At 48.9% G+C, this 23100-nt stretch overlaps 1 protein-coding gene across 1 annotated transcript in view; it reads left to right on the plus strand.

The window, feature by feature from the left end:
• TRIM71 (tripartite motif containing 71) overlaps positions 1–22250 on the plus strand; it is a gene marked incomplete at both ends in the record, with an annotated part of 61661 nt that extends 39411 nt beyond the window's left edge. The window contains 3 exons of the mRNA XM_080675571.1: positions 7448–7615; positions 16446–16580; positions 20799–22250. Coding sequence (XP_080531697.1) covers positions 7448–7615; positions 16446–16580; positions 20799–22250 — 1755 coding nt within the window. The remainder of the gene's footprint in view (positions 1–7447; positions 7616–16445; positions 16581–20798) is intronic.
• Between the last annotated feature and the right edge of the window lie 850 nt (positions 22251–23100).

A 23100-nucleotide genomic window follows, 5' to 3' on the forward strand; every position in this document is an offset into this window, starting at 1 on the left:
TATTAGGGCATTTCCATCGCTCCATGACAGTTCCTTTGAGTGCCCTCCAGTCACTCCTGTTTTTACCTGCAACTTCTCTGCTTTTTTCCCCACCTCTGATTAGTTTTGCCTTCATATAAATGGAATCATGCAGTCTGTTATTTTTTATTCTGGCTTTTTCCACCAAGCATATGCCTTTGAGATTTTTCTGCGAGATTGCACCAGTCCGTGAATTCATTTTCAGTGCTGAGAAGATAGTCTATTGTGTGGGTATACCAACCTGTTTTTCTGGTGTGGAAATTTTTAATTCTAAACTGGAAGAATGTTTTAAACAGCCAAGTTTTATTTAAGTAAATAAGTTTATTTGTTAAAAAGTAACGTTCGGTAGGCAGTAATCCAAAACACAATTCTGGCATGTTCCACGTGCCACTCAATTGGTGTCATAACTGGGATCGATCAGTTGCAGGAAACCCTGAGTGCATGTGTGTCTCTTGGCCACTGTGAGCCAGTGTCAGAGCCTTCAAGAAACGTGAGTGAGCCCTGGCCGGTTTGGCTCAGTGGTTGGAGCGTTGGACAGCCTTCCTAAAGATCTCAGGTTCCATTCCCAGTCCGGGACTGCAGGAGGCACCAGTCGATGTGGCACATCGGTGCTTCTCTCTCTCTCTGTCCCCCCTCCCTTCCACTCTCTTAAAAAAAAAATCAATGGAAAAATATCCTCAGGTGAGGATTAACAACATCATCAACAAAAATGTGAGTGAGACTCCAGGCTGTGGGCGGCAAACCCTGCTGGCCTTGGTGGGCGCAGGGCCATGGGCCTCGGGCTGCATATGGTGGGACAGAGATAAGAGGCTCCAGCCTGAAGATCAGAATCGACAGGAGTGAGGGAGCTGCTGCAGGTTGGCTTCCCTAGAGGCAGGCACTGGGGGCCTGGAGAGTGAACTTGTTTGTCAGCAGCGGTGAAAGGCAGGGGAGGAAGCAGATGCAGGCCCAGCAAGGCTCTCTCACTGCCAGTAGAATGGAATGAGCTAGAGGCGTAGCTCTGTTCCCCCCCTCCACATCCTTGGAGTTGCCGTGTATATTGTCGCACACTGGGTATTTGATGACACGGTCTTTATACTTTAAAAATTAGATGTTTCTTCTTATGGCTTCACAAAGGCTCTGAGAAATGCTGTCTTCTGCCCAGATCCCCCTCCCCACCTCCACCTCTGCCCTTTGTTCACCTGGTAGGTTTCTCTTGTCTGGTTAAACGAACCTGCAGCTCCTTGAGTTGGGTCGAACCTGCAACCAGTTTACATACATGTCCTTGACCGGAATCAAACCCAGGACCCTTCAAGTCTGAGAACTGACACTCTATCCACTGAGCCAAACCCGGCTAGGGCACCACCAGGTACTCTTAATTCTTTCTGTTGCTTGGTGAGGCCTGGTAATGAATTTTACTTAGCTAGCTGGCCAGCAGGTGGTAATATGTGCCCTTGGGATCAGACGTGCTTCGAAATTTCTGACTTTAGAAATTTTGAGGCACATCTGTGGTGTTGTTACCAATAGATGCATGTAGATTACCACAACATAATGAGTATTAGCGTTGCTTCAGTAAATATATGAAAACTCACAGTCACTGGTAAAAATCATAAATCATGTTCAGGTTCTGCTGCCCAGTAGCTTACAGTCTTCAGGTTTGGGACAGTAGTCTCCTTGGTCTCTGCAGCAGCCACGACTGAGGAGGCAGAAACACAACCAGGCTTGCCTTCTTGCCGCTCCTCTCCTGAGCGGGTTCCTTCGCTCCCAGTCCCATCACTGGCCACCTCGCCTGGCGTCCCCCCGCTGGCTTTTTGTGTACATTGGGTCTTGTTGGGAACAGGCACAGGTACTTGCTAACCTGTGTTCCCATGGGTGGAGGTTGAGCTGACTTAACGTTGTTAAATTCGAGAATCCTTACTAGCCACACTTGACGTGTAGATGTTTCCCCCGGTACATCAAGTGACATATCAGTTGGAAATATGGCCAAGTTGAAAATTGTGGGTTGTATGAAGAACAGGGATAGTCCCTGCAGCATTGCTTGTGATTAAAAAAAAAAAAAATCAGGACTTGCAGCCCTTCTTAAGGCAGGCAGCTTGAGCCAGGACACTCGCCGAGTTTAATATGGTTAAGTGAAAAAAGTCAACTATGATGTACCCCTGTTTGTCTTCTAAAAATTCGCACAGGTAGAATATAGCATATTTTTGGAAGGATTATGTAAATTGGGAGATTTAAAACTGCACTTATGTGTCTGTGTATATTAAAAACACAGGGAGTTCCCTATCTAAATTTTTTTCAGGCACTCACTTTCCCCACACAAAAAATAATTTGTCCTCAGCCCAGCTCTGCTATTTTGAGCTGGTGGTGCTGGTGCTGGGAAAAGGGTCCAGATTTCTTTCCCCTCTTTCCGGGGGCCAGGGGGTGCAGGTCACAGCAGCAGCACCACGTGGCCAGGGAGACGGGAGGAGCCCCCCTCCCCTGCCTTGGATTTGGACTCGGTATTCAGTGTATTTCCCATAAATCAAGTAAAACTTGGTTTTGATGTTAGTGAATAGACTTAGCTTTGTGGCTGGACTTCACTCCTTGAACTTGGCTTACCCACTTTTAAAGAGGAGAGCCTGCCCGGTGGCACACACTGATAAGGCTTCTGGTTGTCACCAGTCATTCTTCATTCACTTCATTTCTATCGTGGGAAACTAAGAAGCCCTTTTGGGTGGGTGGGGGCCTCTTTCTGTCTAAGCCGGAGTTTGTGGGAGGCCAGATGTCCCCAGTCATTTTAAAAGAGATGTTAGGGGGGGGGGAAATCTCAAAGGTAACTTTAACAGCGGTTAATATATTGCATTTCACTTGTGGGGTATTTTGCCTACGAGAGGCCCGTCCATCCTTTGCGCTTGCATTCTTCGCTGATGTGGGCAGTTGCATTTAAAACTAGAAGCTCGTTCTTATAGATGTGCGGTGTGGATGAATTCCTTGTGGGATCGCAGGTATTAGAAAAAGTAGGTTTCCAGTAAAGTGCGCGCACACACCAAGTCTCATTCGTTAACAAAGCACTTTATTTAAGCTCGGGCTAAGGTAAACCTGCCTACTTGGTATTTTTATTTATTTATTTTTTCTTTAACCTCCCCCTTCCTCTCCTGCTGGGCCCACATTCCTAGGTCTTTGTCTCTGCCTGGTATTTTAGAAATTTTGGGAGAGGAAGGCAGTGGGTGGGGCCTCCTGGAAGCTGGGGGCAGGGAAGAGGGTGGTCACTTGCAAGGTCAGAGGTCGAGCCTGCTCCATTCAGCTGGGGCAGCCAGATTGTCGCCATGCAGGGGCGGGGGGAGGTGGGGGTGGGGGCGTGTCTGTGCATCTGCCCGGGAAGGCCCAAACAGGCAGCCCCAGGCCCTGGAATTCCTCCCACCAGAGGCCTGCTCCTTCCCCCCCAACCCCCTTCCTGGAGCCATAGTTCATGGCCTCTGCTACATTTCTGGCCTTGGGACCCTCCACACAGCCCTTTCTTTGGAAGACGTGGGTTTCCCACTTTGCTCTGTTAAAATATCTTGCAGCTGATTCAGAGTATGGCACCCATGCACACACCCTTATCTATTGATCGCGTTTCACAGGCTCTGAAATGGTGGGTTTTCGACCTTAGACGTTTCAAGTAGATGAGATGCGGAGCTTCTAAACGGAGTGCGAAATCTTCCCAAAGTTCCGCTCCAACTTTTTGTTAGAGAGTTTATATAATTGATCACGTTTTCAGTATTTGGACAACACGTTGTTGTTTTTAAAAGTCAGTGATTTATTAATTACAAGCACCATGCGGCTGTGGTTCTACTCACCCACAGCTTTTTATGACCAACTGGCTGGGTGCTCCCCACGCCCAGCCCCAGCGTGGCCTAGAGCTGCATCGATCCCATGTGAAATGATGCCAGGTGGGATTGCATCCAGGGACCCGGGACTTCCTTTGTCCATTATGGAGGTATCTGGACTTTCCAGCCTGCACATGTGAGGGGCCTGGTGCCAGGGGCTTCGGGCACCGCTCCCCCCCCTCCCCCATTGTCCTCCCCCCCACTCCACTCCTTCCACCCTCTGACCAGGATTTCTTCTCTGGCCACTTCACCTGCAGAATTCTTCTACACCTTTTACTTGTTGGATTCACCAGGTTCCCCTTAATTACTGGCAGTTGTACAACTGGCACCTGGCTGCCTGGTTTGGCCCAGAGTTATTTCCAAGCCTCTTGGTTTCTGAGGTCGAGACCCTAGAGCAGGGGTGGGCAAACTTTTTGACTCGAGGGCCACAATGGGTTCTTTTTTTTTTTTTTTTTAATATATTTTATTGATATTTTACAGAGAGGAAGGGAGAGGGATAGAGAGCTAGAAACATCGATGAGAGAGAAACATCGATCAGCTGCCTCCTGCACACCTCCCACTAGGGATGTGCCCGCAACCAAGGTACATGCCCTTGACCGGAATCGAACCCGGGACCCTTCAGTCCGCAGGCCGAGGCTCTATCCACTGAGCCAAACCGGTTTCGGCCACAATGGGTTCTTAAACTGGACCGGAGGGCCGGAACAAAAGCATGGATGGAGTGTTTGTGTGAACTAATATAAATTCAAAGTAAAGGAGCGGAGGGGAGAGCAAGAGAACCAGATAGAACAGCCGGATCCGGCCCGCGGGCCGTAGTTTGCCCAAGGCTGCCCTAGAGGCAGGGTTCTTGGGGTAGAAGGGGTCTCCTGAGGTACCTAGTCAGCCTGGCTAGGTTGTCCCATGACAAGGTCGTGTCAGGCTCAGGTGAACAGCCTAAGGTTCTTGGTCACTCAACTGCCTGCGCAGATAGATGAGCTGTTTCCCGGCGATAGCTGGTCAGTCCACACAGCTGTGGGGACAACAGGCTACTCCTGAGAAGAGGTAGAGAAGATTGCTTAACTGTGTGGTAGGAGGGGGCAGGAGACAGAAGGTTGGCCAGCATGCCTCATTCTAATTTAAAAGGAACCTTCTGATGGGAGTTTTTCACACTTGCCATTAGCATAGGGGTGATCCCTTTCTTCCCATGACAAATGGAGGGAGCAAAGGGAAGCAATGTGGCTGAAACCTGTGGGCGAATTGCTTTAGCATCACATCATTAAAAAAAAAAAAAAAAAAGCCCTGGCCGGTTTGGCTCAGTGGATGGAGCGTCGGCCTGTGGACTGAGGGGTCCCGGGTTCGATTCCGGTAAAGGGCATGTACCTTGGTTGCGGGCACATCCCCGGTGGGGGGTGTGCAGGAGGCAGCTGATGGATGTTTCTCTCTCATCGATGTTTCTAACTCTCTATCCCTCTCCCTTCCTCTCTGTAAAAAACCAATAAAATATATTAAAAAAAAAAAAAAAGACCCCAGGAATTTCCCCCAAATGCACCCAGCGTTGCATCTTGTGGTTAGTATTTAAGGTTAGAGAATTTTGGGTTTACCGGATTAGAAAGATGAGCTCATCTCCACATGGTGGACCTGCTTTTAAGAGTGATTGGTCTTGAAGAAGGCAGATTGCCAACAACTGGTTTTCAGTCTACCATGGCTCCCGAACGGCATGCCGCTGGATGGCAAAAGTGGTAGAAAACTAGGAACCTGACCATGGTCTCCCTCCTGTAATACAGACTCCATAAAACACGCCACGTCAGAGCCATTTCTTAAAAGTAGGAATGGAATATTCTAAATCTTTGCCTCTAACCCAGAGTGGAGCAGGCCTGTTGACGGGGCTGAGCTCTTGGTGGGGGGTGGGGGGGGGATCATTTCCTAGTGGGTGTGCTTCATGCCAAGACTTGGATGGGTCAATACAGTGATCTGGGAAAGGAAAGAAACAGCATTCTCACTGTTAGCCTCAGGGCTCCCACCAACCCTTTCTCCCTCCTTATCTCTGTCTCCCTGTCTCTGCTTCTCAGCCTGGATGAGCTCTGGAACCCCTGAGACCTCCAGGAGACCTAGCAAGGTGCTGTGGGCTCTGCATGAGGAGGCCAGTGCCAGGCCAGGCATGGGTTGGAAGCAACTCTTTCCAAGTCTCCGGTCACACACAGTACAGTGTACAGATGGCGTGCTGTAGAATTGTGCTCCTGAAACCTGTATAATTTTGGTAACCCGTGTCACGGCAGTGAATCCAATTAGAAAAGAAAAGAATAAGTCGTAGGTTGGCCTCCTTGCTCTGCCTTTGCTAGCTGTGAGGCCTTAAGCACCTCAGAACCTCTTGTCTTCATCTGGAGATGACATGCATGGTGCATTGTGTGTGAGAGAGAACCCCCTTCGGCACCACTCCCCTGCCTCCTGTTGCGTGTTGGCTGGCTTTGCCTCACACCCAAGTGTACCAGAGGCAAATTTAAGCTCTGCTCTTGAAAGCCATCCAGCAAACATTTACGGAGAGTGGTGCTAAGTACCCTGCTCTGCGGAGGGATACGAGACTGGCCCAGTTTCTGTGCCAAAAAGCTGTCGCTCTTGAGAGCTCCTCATTTATCAGTAGGTGGAGGTGGTGCCAACCCTTCCTCTCCCTCCCTCCCAGCGTGCTGGGCCCCAGGGAAATACAGAACATCGGTTCTCTCAGCATGGGCTGCCTCCCAAGGTCAACTCCTTCCTTGGGACAACTTGGCAGGAAGAAGAAAAGACAAGAAGCTGGCTGACCTTACCCCACGAGCTTTTTGCCTTCGTTCCAGGAGCTTAAGCCCTTAGCTTGCTTGAGTGCCTGGAGAACCATGCTCTGCATGTTGTGCTAACCTCCTTGACAGGGAGGGTGGCAGCGACCTGTGGTGTGCGGCTGATTGATACTGGCCTCTAGCCTCGCTTCACACGCCCAGAGGCAGGGGTGGTGAGAGAAAATTTCCGGTGTGTTCTTTCATTTGGGCTACCAATCTCAGATCAGGAAAACATCATCTTCGAATATTTCTGGGTAATGAATCTGAGATACAGGGAAATACACTGAGTGTGGCCAGATTATTATGATCTCTGAATGCATAATAATCTGGCCACTCAGTATATATGTATTAAGAGGCTCGGTGCATGAATTCATGCATGGGTGGGTTCCGGCCAGCTTGGCCAGGGTGAGGGGACATGGGCAGTTGGCCGGCCTGCCTGCGGGTCGAAATTCCTGGTCGAGGGGACAATTTGCATGCTAGCCTTTTATTATATAGGATATACACTGAGTAGCCAGATTATTATGCATTCAGAGATCGTAATAATCTGGGCACTCAGTGTATTATTGTCTTTGAAGTGTCTCAGTTTTGTTTCTGAATGAACCTGGAGTGGAATGATGGTTGTCTTTCTTTTGACCAGGCGGGATGGGAAGAAGAGCAAATTGGGCTCACAGTTGACTACATTGCTCCCTGCCCTTGACGGGTTTGTGCCAGGTTCTTGGGAGGGGGGAGGTTGGGAGCCTGGGATCCAGAGCCCCTGTTGCTGTCCTCTCTGACTCCAGGCCTGCGGCTCTCATTAACGCCTGTCCCCTCTCTGGTCCCCAGGTGCTGCACCTGTACTGTGACACTTGCTCGGTGCCCATCTGTCGTGAGTGTACAATGGGCCGGCACGGGGGCCACAGCTTCATCTACCTCCAGGAGGCACTGCAGGACTCACGGGCTCTCACCATTCAGCTGCTGGCTGACGCCCAGCAGGGCCGCCAGGCGATCCAGGTCAGTCCTTCCCCACCCTTCACCTACTTCCTTGTGCATAAAACCTTTCCCACTACCTTTCAGATGGCGTGTGTAGATTACTGGGCAGACGCCAGTGTGTGGGGGCCGTGGTGGAACAATGACCCGAGTGAGCTCATGTGATATCCATGCAGCAATAATCCCTGGGGCTGGGGCGGGAGGGGTGGGGACCACCTTGAAGTCTTGTGCAGATTAGGATGGGGCCAAAGTTAATGGCTGGTCTAGGCTTGTTCCATACACTTAGCCTGGGCCCCTATCACATCATCTGTCTGTTTCCCATCCAGCCCCTCCCCAGTTCCAGGTGGACTACAGGACTGGGAGCTTGATGCTTTTCAGACAGAGACCTTTGCTATTCAGATTTATTTATTTATTTATAGATGAGAAAGAAGCGAGCATGGGCAATTTCCCCTAAGATTCACAGTCTCAAAACTCTCCTGGGTAATCAGGTCACATCCTGGTCATTTAGACTCTGGTTTCTGTTTAATTTCTATCTCTTTGGGGTTAGGGACACATGTAACTTTGGGGCATAGCAGCGTTCTCTCACACAGTCGGGTAATATTGTGTGCCTGAACTGATTTTGAGTCTCCTTGCCTGATCCAGGTTTTAGGAACACAGAAACACCATGAGATGTTAGCCTTTGTTTTGTAGGCTAAGCTGGAAAATCAAGGAACACTGCCAACCCTTGAGCAGAAATTGAATAGGAAACTGTTGTTAGTTACATGCTAGAGTATTTGAATAAGTGAATTGTTCAAAAAGCATCTTTTAGCCCTAATCGGTTTGGCTCGGTGGATAGAGCATCAGCCTATGGACTGAAGGGTCCCAGGTTCGATTCTAGTCAAGGGTATGTCCCTTGGTTGCGGGCACATTCCCAGTAGGGGGTGTGCAGGAGGCAGCTGAAGGATGTTTCTCTCTCAACGATGTTTCTATTTCTCTATCCCTCTCCCTTCCTCTCTGTAAAAAATCAGTAAAATATATATTTTTAAAAAGTATCTTTCAGAAAAGTGGTTGAAGAACTGACCGTGTGCTCTAGGGAAGATGGTTTAAGGATGGTTTAGATTTTAATATATTTCTCCATAGCCGTCACTTTCCCGTGCGTGATATTGAAGTAATCTTTCTGATGAGTCAAATTGTCTGATAATCCAAGTCCTAAAATTGAAGGTTTGAGAGTCTATTTCCGGAATGGTTTACTCAGTCGTATTCTTATTATGCCTTCAGAGTGTCTCTGTCTCGTGGTTACTGTTACATCGCATGTGTCAGCATCCTCACTGGTACATATTCGGTTTTATTTCTATTCTATCTTAATGACTGTGTCCTGAATGAAGTGGTTTGTGGTTTCCATTTTTATGCCACTACAGTTAGGACCTTGTCAAGTGCTTGTCCCACAGGCTTCTAAGACACCGTCACCTGGGGAGTTTAAAGAACCACCGATGTCACCCTTGCTGGTGTGGCACCCACCCTTGCTGGTGTGGCTCCTTCGGGTGCCTTGCCTTTGTGCACCAAAAGGTTGCCAGTTTGATTCCCCTTCAGGGCACATTCCCTCGTTGCAGGCTCAATCCCCAGTAAGAGGGTGTGCAGGAGACAGCTGATGGATGGGTCTCTCTCATCGTTGATGTTTCTATCTCCCTCTCTGAAACCAATAAAAAAATATATATATTTATTTACACACACACACACACACACACACTAAAATAAACATGGTCGCTCTTCATGTTAAAGCAAGAGTAATAGCTATTACACCATTTTGCACAAAAAATGAGAACTGAGCTTAATGTCTAAGCATAATTGTTTTAGGTTGTACAGATGAAATGTTAATCTAGACTTTTGGATTAATTTTATCCCTTATCTTCTGTTTGTCTTTTATCATTTCTTTGGTCATCCTAATAGACTAAGGTCCCCTGCGGACACTGATGGAAAGTTGCCACAACTATGCTGAGAATACCTACGCTCTCTTGTGAACTAATTTAAACTATCCCCAAAAGTAGATCAAGGAAACGTCGTTTTTTCTATGACAAATATGGAAATGAAAGAACAAAATTAATTGCTTTGCCCAAGCAACCAGATCTCCTTAACCATAGGCCTTCCCTTTTCTTCAGTGAGGACTAACAAGACCTGTTTACTGAGCTCCTGCTCTGTTCCAGGCGCTGAAATAGGTGCTTTCTGTATACGTAGTAGTGCCTTGTGGTGTGGGTGTCATTCTTTCCATTTTGCAAAGAGAACGCTTTGCTCCAAAGAAGTTAACCTCAAGTAACCTGCCAGAGGCACGCTAAGTGTGAATAGGATTGCCGTTTGAATCCAAAACTAATAGACACTGTTTCTCATTTGGGAAGCATGTGAGCAGGTGTCCTCTCTCTAGCTCCCCACCCCCCTCTTACGCATGTGCAAGCCCCCCTCCTCACGCACCCCCCCAAATACGGAGAAAAATCATGGTTGAAGAACTTTAATACACCATGACCTAATTTAAAAATTTCCCATGCTGTCTTAATTAGGACTCTTGGTTGCAGTGGACTAAAAGGGAATGAATAGTCTCAGGTGACCAGGTAGAAGAATATGGATGGATCAGGCTTCAGGTATCCAGGGACGCAGATCTTGGTGCCAGCACTGTCAATCATTTAGTCCTGTCCCCCTCTCCATGGTAACCTCATTCTTGCTACTGGACCTGGGCTTATCCACGTAGTGCTGAGAGAAAGGTGGGCTTACGTGGCGATCGCTTCAGGCCTGCACCGTTCAGCAAGCCACCCTCGGGGAAAGAGTGGGTATCCTTTCCCCCTTCCTCTTCCCTTTTGGGGTGGGGGGAGGAGCCTGGAACATCCTATATAATAAAAACCCAGTGACCAAAACGGCGGAACAATCAGAGACCAGAACAACCATGGCCCCTCGCCCGGCCAGCACCCTGGATTGCGAGAGATGTCTAACTGCCAGTTTAGGCCCTATCTGCAGGGATAGGCCCTATCCGCTGGGGACACTATGATAGGGAGTTCCCTTTGGAGCAAATGAATGAGCATTTAACATCTCAAAGTAAAGGATACTAGACAGCCACATCTGCAGGGAGACAGGTAGTAGATTTAAGTCCTTACTAACTTTACACCACCTTTAAATGAGTATTAGTAACCCAGAAATATATTTTACAACAATGGGCTCAGTACCGTGGGGGGGGGGGGGTTGTTTTAATTTACATTTAACAGCTTTTGTTTAGAAAAACTTTTCAGAAACTCCATTCCCTTTCTTCAACCAGAGGATATATCTGTCTTACTGGTTTCCCCTCTGTATTTGGGAGACAATAAAAATTCACTAGAGGCTCAGCATCGGTGTTTTTGCCTTTTTTTCACGTCACTTCTGGACCCCGAATTGCACACTGATTTTCGTCTGTGTGTTTGTGTTGAGGCCAGAAGGCTTGAGATGTATATTGGCTGCTCTCCTATCCTTCCTTTATAATAAAAGGGTAATATGCAAATGACCAAACGGTGGAAGGACAGGCGGACGCTCAACGCAGGAGCTGCCCCCTGGTGGTCAGTGCCTCCCACAGGGGAAGCGCTGCTCGGCCACAAGCTGGGCTGGCGAGCACAGCAGCCCACCTCTGGCAGCACTGAGGATATCCACCTGCTGCTTAGGCTCCGACTTGGGCTCCACCGGGGAGTGGGCGTAAGCCGTCAATTGGACATCCCCCGCGGGCTCCCGGACTGCAAAAAGGGCGCAGGCCGGGCTGAGGGACCCCCTACCTCCACCCCTAGTGCATGAATGTCATGCACCGGGCCTCTAGTAATAAGTAAGCAGCCATGCCCTGTAGGTAGTTTGTGTATTAACCTCCCTCATCTTGTCTTGAGCACCTTCTTTTTTTTTTTTTTTTTTTTTTTTTAATATATTTTTATTGATTTTTAGAGAGGAAAGGAGAGGGAGAGATAGAAACATCAATGATGAGAGAGAATCATTGATTGGCTGCCTCCCGTACGCCCCCTCACTGGGGATCAAGCCCACTACCCAGGCATGTGCCCTTGACTGGAATCGAACCCAGGACCCTTGAGTCCACAGGCCAACGCACTATCCACTGAGCCAAGCCGGCCAGGACTTGAGCACCTTCTTTTCCTCCCATCCTGATGTCCTCATCAGCTTCTTTTCAAGATTAGTTTCTGTGTAAGCTTCTAATAAATCATTCCTGGATGGGAAGAGTATACATAAAAAAGACATCTCTCCCATTGACTGTTTGCTTGTGTGTTTCTTAAAAAAATCCAGCGTTAAATTACAAGTATTGGATGTACAGTGGACTATGGACCACAGTTCCCAATATTTATAAAAAGCACCCACAAGTAAATCCTTTGATTAATTCTAGACAGCCCTGTAAAGGGAATTAATTACCCTGATGAGAGTCTAGAGTTGCCCAAAACAAAGAAAGCATGGAAGATGTTTGTAGTGTTACCTCATCATTTTTATTGCTTTTTAGAATATTCTATTACTTTGATTCCTCCTGAAAATATACATCATTCTGGTCACCTGTGTAATTAGAGGGTTTTGTAAGGTGCACTGATTCCTGGCGGTATTCATAAGCAGGATAGGAATATGGTTGCTCTCCACATAAGAGAGCCTTGATTCTTTAACTGTTCTATATCTTTTATCACATTTAAGATGCCATTGGGTGTAAGATGCACGTTTATTTTATATACAACTAATGAAAGAAAAACTGTGCTGACTTTTTTTGTTTGTTAATCCTCACTTAAGGGTATTTTTACCATAATTTTTTCTTTTAAGAGAAGGAGGGAGGGAGCGAGGAAGAGAGAAAAGAAGAAAATCAATGTGAGAGAGACACATCAGTTGGTTCCTGCATGCACTGCATGCACCCTGAACAGGGTCAGGGAACAAACCTGCAACCCAGGTATATGCCCTTGACCAGGAATCGAACCCTGGACCCTTTGGTCTGCAGGCCGACGCTCCAACCACTGAGCCATGTACTGATAATTTTAAGATAAATCGTAGTTTCAAAGCTCTTAAGTGTGATTACAATTATATGGGTACAGTAGAGTATTTTTCTTTATCTGCTATGGTGGCCTGCGGATTTATGCACTTTTATTATCTTCTGGTTATCAGTGCACTTTAAATACCAGCCATTAGGCCACCACAGTTCTCCATGGCAGACATCACTAATCGCTTTCTGCACTCCGCCCTAGGAAACCCATGTATGGCCTCCGACTCCTCAGTACTAAGTGGTCAGCTGGCACGCACTGACCGATTTTGCTTGCCCAGATTGAGACCCTCAATTTCAGATGTTTTTTTTTTTTTAATATTTCTTTTTTTAAAAAAAATATATTTTATTGATATTTCACAGAGAGGAAGGGAGAGGGATAGAGAGCTAGAAACATCGATGAGAGAGAAACATCAATCAGCTGCCTCCTGCACACCTCCCACTGGGGATGTGCCCGCAACCAAGGTACATGCCCCTGACCGGAATCGAACCCGGGACCCTTCAGTCCGCAGGCCGACGCTCTATCCACTGAGCCAAACCGGTTTCGGCCAATTTCAGATGTTTGATTGGATCTGTGTTAACATTTAGAAGATGATAACATTTTTTTCCTCTCAAGCCCCATGCTTGTTGGTTGTTGTTTTTTCATTTTAACGGCAAATTGTGTTTCTGTTTTCAAAGTTGACTCGGCCCCTTCCCCACTGTCATCTTCCCCAACCCACCTGCCTCTTGTCTCCTCCAGAGGCCCTGCCTTCAATAATGGGGACGAGTTCAGCAGGTCCTGGCTGTGCATCTTGGAATGCCGTGCTTGACTGGTTTGTGCGCGATTTAGAAGGCAAAGATCCATTTTGTCTGCAGCACGGCTTTTATGACTCCCAACCCTAGGATTGATGTTATTCTTGCATGCGTGAGGGTGACGGAGATTGAAGTAAGAGCTTTTCACCCCTTCCACCTGCTTGAAAAATGGAAGAAGCTGTTCTTGCTAGAGAATGCGAGTTCCAAACCCAAGGGCTTGGCTTGTAGGGATCTGGCAGGGCCTGAGGGAGCAAGCCTTGCTAGGGGACAGTAGGGGAAGAGGTGGGTAGAGTCACACCCCACCCCACCCCCAAGCAAAGGGGGTGTTCGTTGCTTTCCCAGCCAGTTCTTGCCCTAGAGGAGTGTTGTTGGCCTTGTTATTTTCAAGTTCGGTATATAATGAATGACATTGGTGAACATAGAAAGCAGTTTGCCACCTCTGCTGACCATTGAGGAAACATGAAGAAACATTTAGCTGGTGTGGGTCAGTGGTTGAGCATCGACCTATGAACCAGGAGGTTATGGTTCGATTCCGGGTCAGGGCACATGCCCCGGTTGCCTGGGTTTCGGACTGGATCCCCAGTAGGGGTCGTGCAGGAGCAGCCGATCCATGATTCTCATCATTGATCTTTTCTTTCTTTCTTTTTTTTTTAATATATTTTATTGATTTTTTTACAGAGAGGAAGGGAGAGGGATAGAGTTAGAAACATCGATCAGCTGCCTCATGCACACCCCCTACTGGGGGTGTGCCCGCAACCAAGGTACATGCCCTTGACTGGAATTGAACCCGGGACCCTTGAGTCCGCAGGCCGACGCTCTATCCACTGAGCCAAACCGGTCAGGGCTTCGCTTCTCTTCTCTTCTCTTCTCTTCTCTTCTCTTCTCTTCTCTTCTCTTCTCTTCTCTCTTCTTTTCATCACTGATGTTCCTATCTCTCCTGCTCCCTTTCTCTATGAAATCAATAAAAAAGAAATATTATGGTCCAACTAGCATAGCTCAGTGGTTGTTTCAGGGCATATCCCCAGTTTTCAGGCTCGATTCTCAGTGGGGGGTGTACAGGAGACAACCGATCAATAATTCTCTCTCATCATTGATGTTTCTATCTCTCCCTCTTCCTTCCTCTCTCTAATATCAATAAAACATTTTTAAAAATAAGAGATATTATAGACACAGGCTTGGTGGTGTCAGATATTGACACCTCTGTGCTAATTAATAACCAACACACCTGAAAACAGGGTGTGCCCGTCACTAAGTTCTCCTCTCCCGCCCTTTCTCACCTGTACCACGTGATGCTGGGGCTGTAGCACTACCTGTAAGTGGGAAGAAGGGACTCGCTTCTTCCTCTTAACTTCTTACTGTTATCGGGGGGCGTTTTTCCATCCTGGCTGCAGAAGTTGCTTCCAATGTCTTGCTTTGGCCACTCCCAGAACGTACTGGAAAAACCCCAATTTCTTCTCTTTGTTCTTGGGAACCCCCGAGGATTCGGTGGCTACTTCCCCCAGTTACTGTCCATCTCTAATCCTCAGCGTGCCCTTTGTCCTAGCCCTGCTCCAGTTCCTAGTTAGCCAGATTCTTTACTTTAAATTGTCTCTGTTTCCATGTCTAGTGAGGTTTCTCTTTTTCTGAATGAATCTTGACTTGACAGCCCGAGACATTTGAAATCTACCAACCCCATTCTATCTGCTTATGTAGCACACTTGCTTTTGTTGGTCATTCTGGTTTTTGATCGTAAAGGGATAATTTAGACAAATTCATCTGCTTCCGTTTGTTGGCTACTTGTTAGTTTCCTAGAGCTACTTCCAACAACTTATCACCACCTGGGTGACTTAAAACAACAGGAATGTGTTATCTCGCCCTTCTGAAGGCTACAAGTCCAAAATCAGGGTGTCGGCAAGAATGCGCTATGCTCCTGCTGGAAGTTCTAGGGAGGAACCTTTGCCGGCCAGGTGCTGCGGTCAGCTCTTTCCACGTATTCTGTTGCATTTTTCTCGCAGTCCTGACTCTTACCATGGTTGGAGGCTAGGAACTCCTGGTCCCAAGGCCTTTCGACAAGAAGGTGGAGGAGCCAGGATTTGAACCTGGTCACCCGACTCCTATGTTGATCATCAGCCTGGTTCGCCCTGGACCGCCCCAGTTTGTGATGTGTTCCATATTCTGGGTACTCCTCGGTCCCCAGGGTACACGGATGGTTGGTCACCCATCACCAGGTCAGGCTCCAAACTCTTTATGCTTCCCCAGGCCCCTCCTGGTTTGGGAAGCTGGCTCTAAAACGATTGCACCCTCAGCCGTCAGTTTTAGAATCCCTGATTTAATTCCTCAGTATCTCAGAGAAATCCTTTTGAAGACGTGTCATGTAATATTAATGAAAACACGAGGCCTTCTGTCTGGATTAATTTTTTATGAACAATAATACGTCTGATTAAACTGGCTGATTTACTAGAGCTGGTGGTACAGGGTTGGGTGGGGGCGGGGTGTGTGTGGCGGTGTTGATGGTCTCTATCCACAGGGCACGGTTACTGAGGTGACCAATATTCCCAGTATGCCTGTGGGGTTGGTTCTGGCTGGAAATGACATGACAGGAAGGTGATGGATAACTGCTGGCTTGCAGCCTGTCGTATTCCCTCGTGTGTGGGATGGGCCCAGCCTTCAGGGTTTCCCCCAGGTGGGCAGTAAGGCCAGACAGTCTGTGGGAAGGAAGTTGTTCGTGTGCCCGAGGTAGTACATTTCACATCTGATCTGTATTCCCGGTTTTCGGCTGCGACCCAGCTACACTGGGTTCACTGTGTCAGAGTAGCTCTTGATAGTCCTGACATTCACCGGGGAGGTGCCATTTCCCATACAAAGACACCCAGCGCTTGCCAGCAACTCCTTCAGTTACATGTCAGACAGATGCCATTCTCTCCCTAAGTGTCTGCTTTCTTTCCAAGGAAGTGGAGCAAGCGGTCTGGGGGGCCCTTGGGTGTTCGCTTTTCAGGTCTGGTGGGGGGTGGAGGGGAGCAGACTTTAAATGTTTTGTTGGAGGCGTGTGAAGGTCCTCCTGATGCCATGCAATGGTTTCTGGTTTTCCAGCTGAGCATCGAGCAGGCCCAGACCGTGGCGGAACAGGTGGAGATGAAGGCCAAGGTGGTACAGTCGGAGGTCAAGGCCGTGACTGCAAGACATAAGAAGGCCCTGGAGGAGCGGGAGTGCGAGCTGCTGTGGAAGGTAATGGGGAGAGCACGCCCACCCCCAGGCCGGGCCTCCTCGGCTGACCGGCATTTCTTCCGTGAACCACGTGTCAGATCCTGGACCCCCCGGCTCTAAATTTAGATTACTTGGTAGTTTTCCAGAGTTGCATTGGCAGAAAAATCCAGGGGTCCCTGGAACCTTGTGGGTGCTCTCCAGGCAGTAAAATAACAAGAAGCCTTTTCAGAAGTGGTCGGGTGCCAAGACTGGAAGGAGTCCCGAGTTTTCTATGGCACAGATGCTCCGAAGGACGCTGAAAGGACGGACAATCGAAACCGTTGTTAGGAAAGCAGGCTGGTAGGCAGCATCCTTATTTTTGGTGTCCTGGCTGGTTGCACTTCCTGAACCCTTGGGGAAGGCCAGTTTTCCACTTGGCGAGGGCAGTGAGCCTGTGCCCTTTCTTCCTGTTGGAGCAGGAAAGCATGCTGAGCACACTGGTGTGCTGTTTAGATAAAAAAATCAGCTGGAGCCCTCGCCGGTTTGGCTCAGTGGATAGAGCATCGACCTGCGGACTGAAGGGTCCCAGATTCAATTCCAGTCAAGGGCACATGCCCGGGTTGCGGTAGGGGGCGTGCAGGAGGCAGCCCATCAGTGACTCTCTCATCATTGCTGTTTCTCTCTCTCTCTCTCCCTCTCCCTTCCTCTCTGAAATCAATAAAAATATACATGTTTTAAAAATCAGCTGGAAAGCTGGCTCTCCCTACCCAAGTCACCATCCCAGCATTTTCTTGTCTGATCTTCCCTCTCCCTCAGAGGGAGGAGGGGGAATATGCTTGTGAAAGGCGCTTGTGCCACACGCCAGTTCCACATTCTCTGAGCACGCAAGTGAGGCCACATACAAAGGGTGAGCGTAGGTGTGTGCGTGCTTGTTTTGATCATCAAACTACATGATGGTAGCGAGGTGGTACCTCCATTTCCGGAAGTGGCCCGAAAATGGTCTCTGGGAGGCTACCTCGGATCTTGCATATGCTCCCATTTAGTTAGCTCCTAATTCGCTGTTTTCTGCTTCGTCTGACCTCTCAAGGAATATGGCTCAGTTGCTTTTTTGACAAGAAGAGAAAGACTCCATGGGAGGAAAAAAAAAGTCCCAAGATTTAATTCAGCACATATTTTATGTAGGCACCTTTGTGGCCCTGACACGGTTATCAGACACTCAGATGCCCCCGTGGTCTGTCAGCCTCATGCCACCCACGACTGTTCATTATAACGGAAAGGGGCCCACTCCTTGCAACCTGAGAGCGCTGTGGTGAACTCTGCCACAAACCCGCTCTTCTGGATTTGCCGATGAAAAGGCCTTTGTGTGTTGCTGCGGATCTCACCTAAGTTCTCATCCTCCCTCCCGTGAGGCTGACTCGCCGCCTCTTCCAAAGGCTGTTTTCTTTCAGGAGGAATGGAAAGCAAGTTTTGACTCTTAAGAGAAGCAAATTTTGGGAGAGGGAAAAAAAAACAAAAATAGTCCATTTCTTTGTGCAATACACGTTATTATCTCTCCTTGCCCAAGAACTCATTCTCAGATTCCTCCCAAATAGGCTTGCTCATTCTGGACACACTCATTTATCTTGACCTTTTTGCTATGGTACCTCGCCCCAAGTCATGAGGGACTCGCCCTCTCTTTTATCGATTACGAATTTTTCCGCCTGGGCACCTCTTTGTGATAAGGTTTTGCCTTTTTGCATCTCCGTTTATTGTTCATTGAGATACTGGAGCGGCCAGGTGAACCACCTTTCACTCTTGTGGCTTATACATTTCCAGTGGATATGGCTTCCTCTTGGGGTTAGCGACAACCACCTAGCTGAGGGGTCAGAACCAAAGCCTGGGAGGCTTGCGCCAGTGCAAGACCAAAGGACAAAGCCTCTCTGACCTGTCCCCACAAGGGCCTCTCTGCACATACGTGTCCTGCTTCCAGGGTGGGCAGACAAAAAAAGCATTTGAAATGGGTCAGAAATCACCTCATCACTCCCCAAGGGAGAATCTGATGAAAATCCAAGCATCCCCGCATTCTGAAATAGGCTTTCTGTAGCTTTCAGAGCAGTTGGCATTCACGGTCCTCTGCACAGCAGGGTGAACTAGCTGGGTGACCTTTGTGCTCCCTTCCTGGGGGAAATCGCTTAAGATGAGAGGACTTTTAGTTAAGTTAATGCGAAAGAAGGGAGAAATGACTCCGTTTCCTTGGTCAAACAAAAATCCCGCCTTTGAGGCAGGAATTACTGCGGCAGATCTGAATCCATGTTTATTATGGCATTTTAGATTTAGGGGGCTCCTTTCTCCAAATTTTGTGGGTACGGCCTTTCAGGCTTCCGATGGAAGGTTTCTAAAACCTGTTCTTGGAGGTGAGGCGAGGAGACCAGAGGAGGTGTAATGTGGAATTAGGTCCTTAGGTCCTCACCAACTCCCTTTACTCTCTCGGTGTCTTTCTTGTGTGTGAGGGTGGGGGTCGCATTTTATTCAAGGCCTCGCAGGCTCTCCGTAGCAGCACTGACAGTTCAGTCTTTGGGGAGCGTAAGGCTGGCCTCGGCTATTGGGAAGCCCCGCTGGTTCTGCCTCTGGTATCCTTTCTGCCACTTTTCTGTCTCTCCACCTTCACAGCCACCACTGGTGCTAAGGTGCCATCACCCCTCACCTGGGTGCTCGCTGGTCTCTGCTTCCTCCCTTGTCCTCTCCCCTACATGGTCCTTGTAGGTTATGTAAGAACATAAACCCACTCATGTCTCTCCCTGCGTAAAACTCGCTAGTTTTTTATTTTTTTTTAATTCCAGGCAAGTGCCCACCTCAGGGTCTTCATGCCTATTCTTTCCTCTGTTTGGATCACTCTTTATAGCCCTTGGCTTGTGAAAGGAACGGTCTCTGGCATCCCTCTTGTCTAAATCCGGCCTCCCTAGGATTGCATCTCCCATCTCTACTCTCTAAGACCCATCATCACCAGAAATCACCCTACCGTGTTTCTTCGTGAGCTTGCTGAGTGTATATCGTGTAAAAGTGTAACCTCCTTTGAGGGCAGGGACCATCCGTGTTTTCAGTTGGTCACTGTACCTCCAGTGCCTGACACAACGTAGGTACTCAATAAACACTTGTTCAAGGGCTGTTTTTTTTTTTTTTTTTTTTTTAAATTTTTATTTAATTTCTAAGTTGCAGGAGTTAATAATAAAAGAACCCTGTGCAGGGGTCCTCAAACTTTTTAAACAGGGGGCCAGTTCACTGTCCCTCAGACGGTTGGAGGGCCGGACTATAGTTTTAAAAAAAACAAACTATGAACAAATTCCTATGCGCACTGCGGGCCCGGGACGAGTCGGCTGCTAAGCAGGACAGGCAGCGGCACCCAGCGGGCCGGATAAATGTCCTCGGCGGGCCGCATGTGGCCCGCGGGCCATAGTTTGAGGACGTCTGAGTATGTCCTTAATCCACATTCACCAGTTATTTATATTTTGCCCTATTTTCATCACTCTCTCTATATATAAAAAGTATGGATCTGACTTGAGAGTGAGTTGGTGTTGGAGACACGATGCCCCTTTATCCCCTAAGTTCTAAAACTGTTTATTGCCTCTGCTCAAGAACATTCTCTTAGCTAAGCACACAGTTCATTAAAATCAGGAAGTTTAATCTCGATCCTATACTAGTATCTACTCCTCAGTCAGTAGTCAAATTTCAGAAATAGTATTTTTAGAGGCACAACTCGGCTCCTACCCCCCACCCCCAACTCCTTCCTCTCACCACCCCCCCAATCCAGGATCACTCACTGCATTTAGTTATGTCTGTGTAGTCATCCCCTATACCTGGAACAGTTCGTCAGCCCTTTTTTGCTGTTGGATTTTGCTGTGTTTGAGGAGCGCAGACCAGTTGTTTCTGTGGATTGTCTCTTCAGCACGGGTTTGTCCGAGGGTTCCTCCTGACCAGGGGTCCTCAAACTTTTTAAACAGGGGTCCAGTTCACTGTCCCTCAGACCGTTGGAGGGCCGGACTATAGTTTAAAAAAAAACTATGAACAAATTCCTATGCACACTGTGGGCCCGGGACAAGTCGGCTGCTAAGCAGGACAGGCAGCGGCACCCGGCGGGCCGGATAAATGTCCTCGGCGGGCCACATGTGGCCCGCGGGCCGTAGTTTGAGGACGCCTGCTCCTGACTAGTGTCAGGTGATGTGTTTTCTGTGCTTGGCTCTAAGCCTCTGTGTCCTCTCTCCCTGTCCTCACCTTTCCCTCCAGGTAGAGAAGATCCGCCAGGTGAAGGCCAAGTCTCTGTACCTGCAGGTGGAAAAGCTGCGGCAGAACCTCAACAAGCTGGAGAGCACCATCAGCGCCGTCCAGCAGGTCCTGGAGGAGGGCCGGGCGCTGGACATCCTGCTGGCCCGAGACCGCATGCTGGCCCAGGTGCAGGAGCTGAAGACGGTGCGCAGCTTCCTGCAGCCCCAGGAAGACGACCGGGTCATGTTCACGCCCCCCGACCAGGCACTGTACCTCGCCATCAAGTCCTTCGGCTTCGTCAGCAGCGGGGCCTTCGCGCCGCTCACCAAGGCCACGGGCGATGGCCTCAAGCGGGCCCTCCAGGGTAAGGTGGCCACCTTCACTGTCATGGGCTATGACCACGATGGGGAGCCTCGTCTCTCAGGGGGCGACCTGATGTCAGCTGTGGTCCTGGGCCCTGACGGCAACCTGTTCGGGGCCGAGGTGAGTGATCAGCAGAACGGGACTTACCTGGTGAGCTACCGGCCCCAGCTGGAGGGTGAGCACCTGGTGTCGGTCACCCTGTGCAACCAGCACATCGAGAACAGCCCCTTCAAGGTGGTGGTCAAGTCAGGCCGCAGCTACGTGGGCATCGGGATCCCGGGCCTAAGTTTCGGCAGCGAGGGCGACAGCGATGGCAAACTCTGCCGTCCTTGGGGCGTGAGTGTGGACAAGGAGGGCTACATCGTGGTCGCCGACCGCAGCAACAACCGCATCCAGGTGTTCAAGCCCTGTGGCACCTTTCACCACAAATTCGGCACCCTGGGCTCCCGGCCCGGGCAGTTCGACCGACCGGCCGGGGTGGCCTGTGACGCCTCCCGCAGGATCGTGGTGGCCGACAAGGACAATCATCGAATTCAGGTCTTCACCTTCGAGGGCCAGTTCCTCCTCAAGTTTGGCGAGAAAGGAACCAAGAATGGGCAGTTCAACTACCCTTGGGATGTGGCGGTGAATTCTGAGGGCAAGATCCTGGTCTCAGACACGCGGAACCACCGGATCCAGCTGTTCGGGCCCGATGGCGTCTTCCTGAATAAGTATGGCTTCGAGGGGGCTCTCTGGAAGCACTTTGACTCTCCTCGGGGCGTGGCCTTCAACCACGAGGGCCACTTGGTGGTCACCGACTTCAACAACCACCGGCTCCTGGTTATTCACCCCGATTGCCAGTCTGCACGCTTTCTGGGCTCAGAGGGCACCGGCAACGGGCAGTTCCTGCGCCCGCAGGGCGTGGCCGTGGATCAGGAGGGGCGCATCATTGTGGCCGATTCCAGGAACCACCGGGTACAGATGTTCGAGTCCAACGGCAGCTTCCTGTGCAAGTTTGGAGCTCAGGGCAGTGGCTTTGGGCAGATGGACCGTCCTTCCGGCATCGCCGTCACCCCTGACGGGATGATCGTCGTGGTTGACTTTGGCAACAATCGAATCCTCATCTTCTAATCACATTTTCTAGGCTTTTGTGTTTGGGGTGTGCATGTCTCTCTCTCTCTCTCTCTTTCTCCTTTTGAATTTCAAAAAAGAAACAGTCTCAGGGAAATTTCTTTTTTTCTTTTGTTTAAAGAGAACAAGAAAAGTACAACGTTGCCTAAGTCCTACCTCATCTTTATTTTTTTACAGATGAATGTACTTATCTTTTCTGCAGGGATTGAGCCTGTGAAGTGATAATTTCTATCTACCTCATAAATCTTTACATTTCCTTCTCCAGCAGGCCCTCAGCTCAGTGGAGGTCACGTGTCCCTCTTCCCCTCTGCGGGACGTGACATGCACAAGCCTATTGTCTCTGGCTGGGAGGGCACTGGATGTGTGTGGTGGGCTGATACTCTGTAGATTGAGCCAAGGAAACACGGAAGAAACTACTAAGTAAAAAAAAAACAACAACAAACCCACAAAAAAGTATGAACCGTGGGAAAATAGGATTTTAAATGCTTAATTATAGAGTATTTGTGTTCTTGAGAATACTGTGTTTATGGGGTTAGATTGTGTTGTGTGATCTTGATCTTTTGGGGGGGGGATTTTTTTTTAAAAAAAAATGCTGCAATGGAGAACTTTCTTACGTTCTCCTTTTATATCTCAGTGTGTCTGTCATCCTGTTCAGCATCTTTTCTTGTTCCTAGAAGATGGGGCTGTGGCTTGCTAGCCGAGAAAAGCAGACTCCTATTCGTAGTTTAGGTTATGTCACCTTCGTTTCTTTCAAGGCAGGGCCGTGTGTGTGAGGCCGTCTTCCATCAGGTTAAGGAAGCTGAAGGTGACGCACAGCCTCCCAATGAACCTTTCTCTTCCTGCTGTAGTT

This window comes from Plecotus auritus, assembly GCF_963455305.1.
Source record: "Plecotus auritus genome assembly, chromosome: 6".
In the NCBI taxonomy this organism is placed as follows: Eukaryota; Metazoa; Chordata; class Mammalia; order Chiroptera; family Vespertilionidae; genus Plecotus; species Plecotus auritus.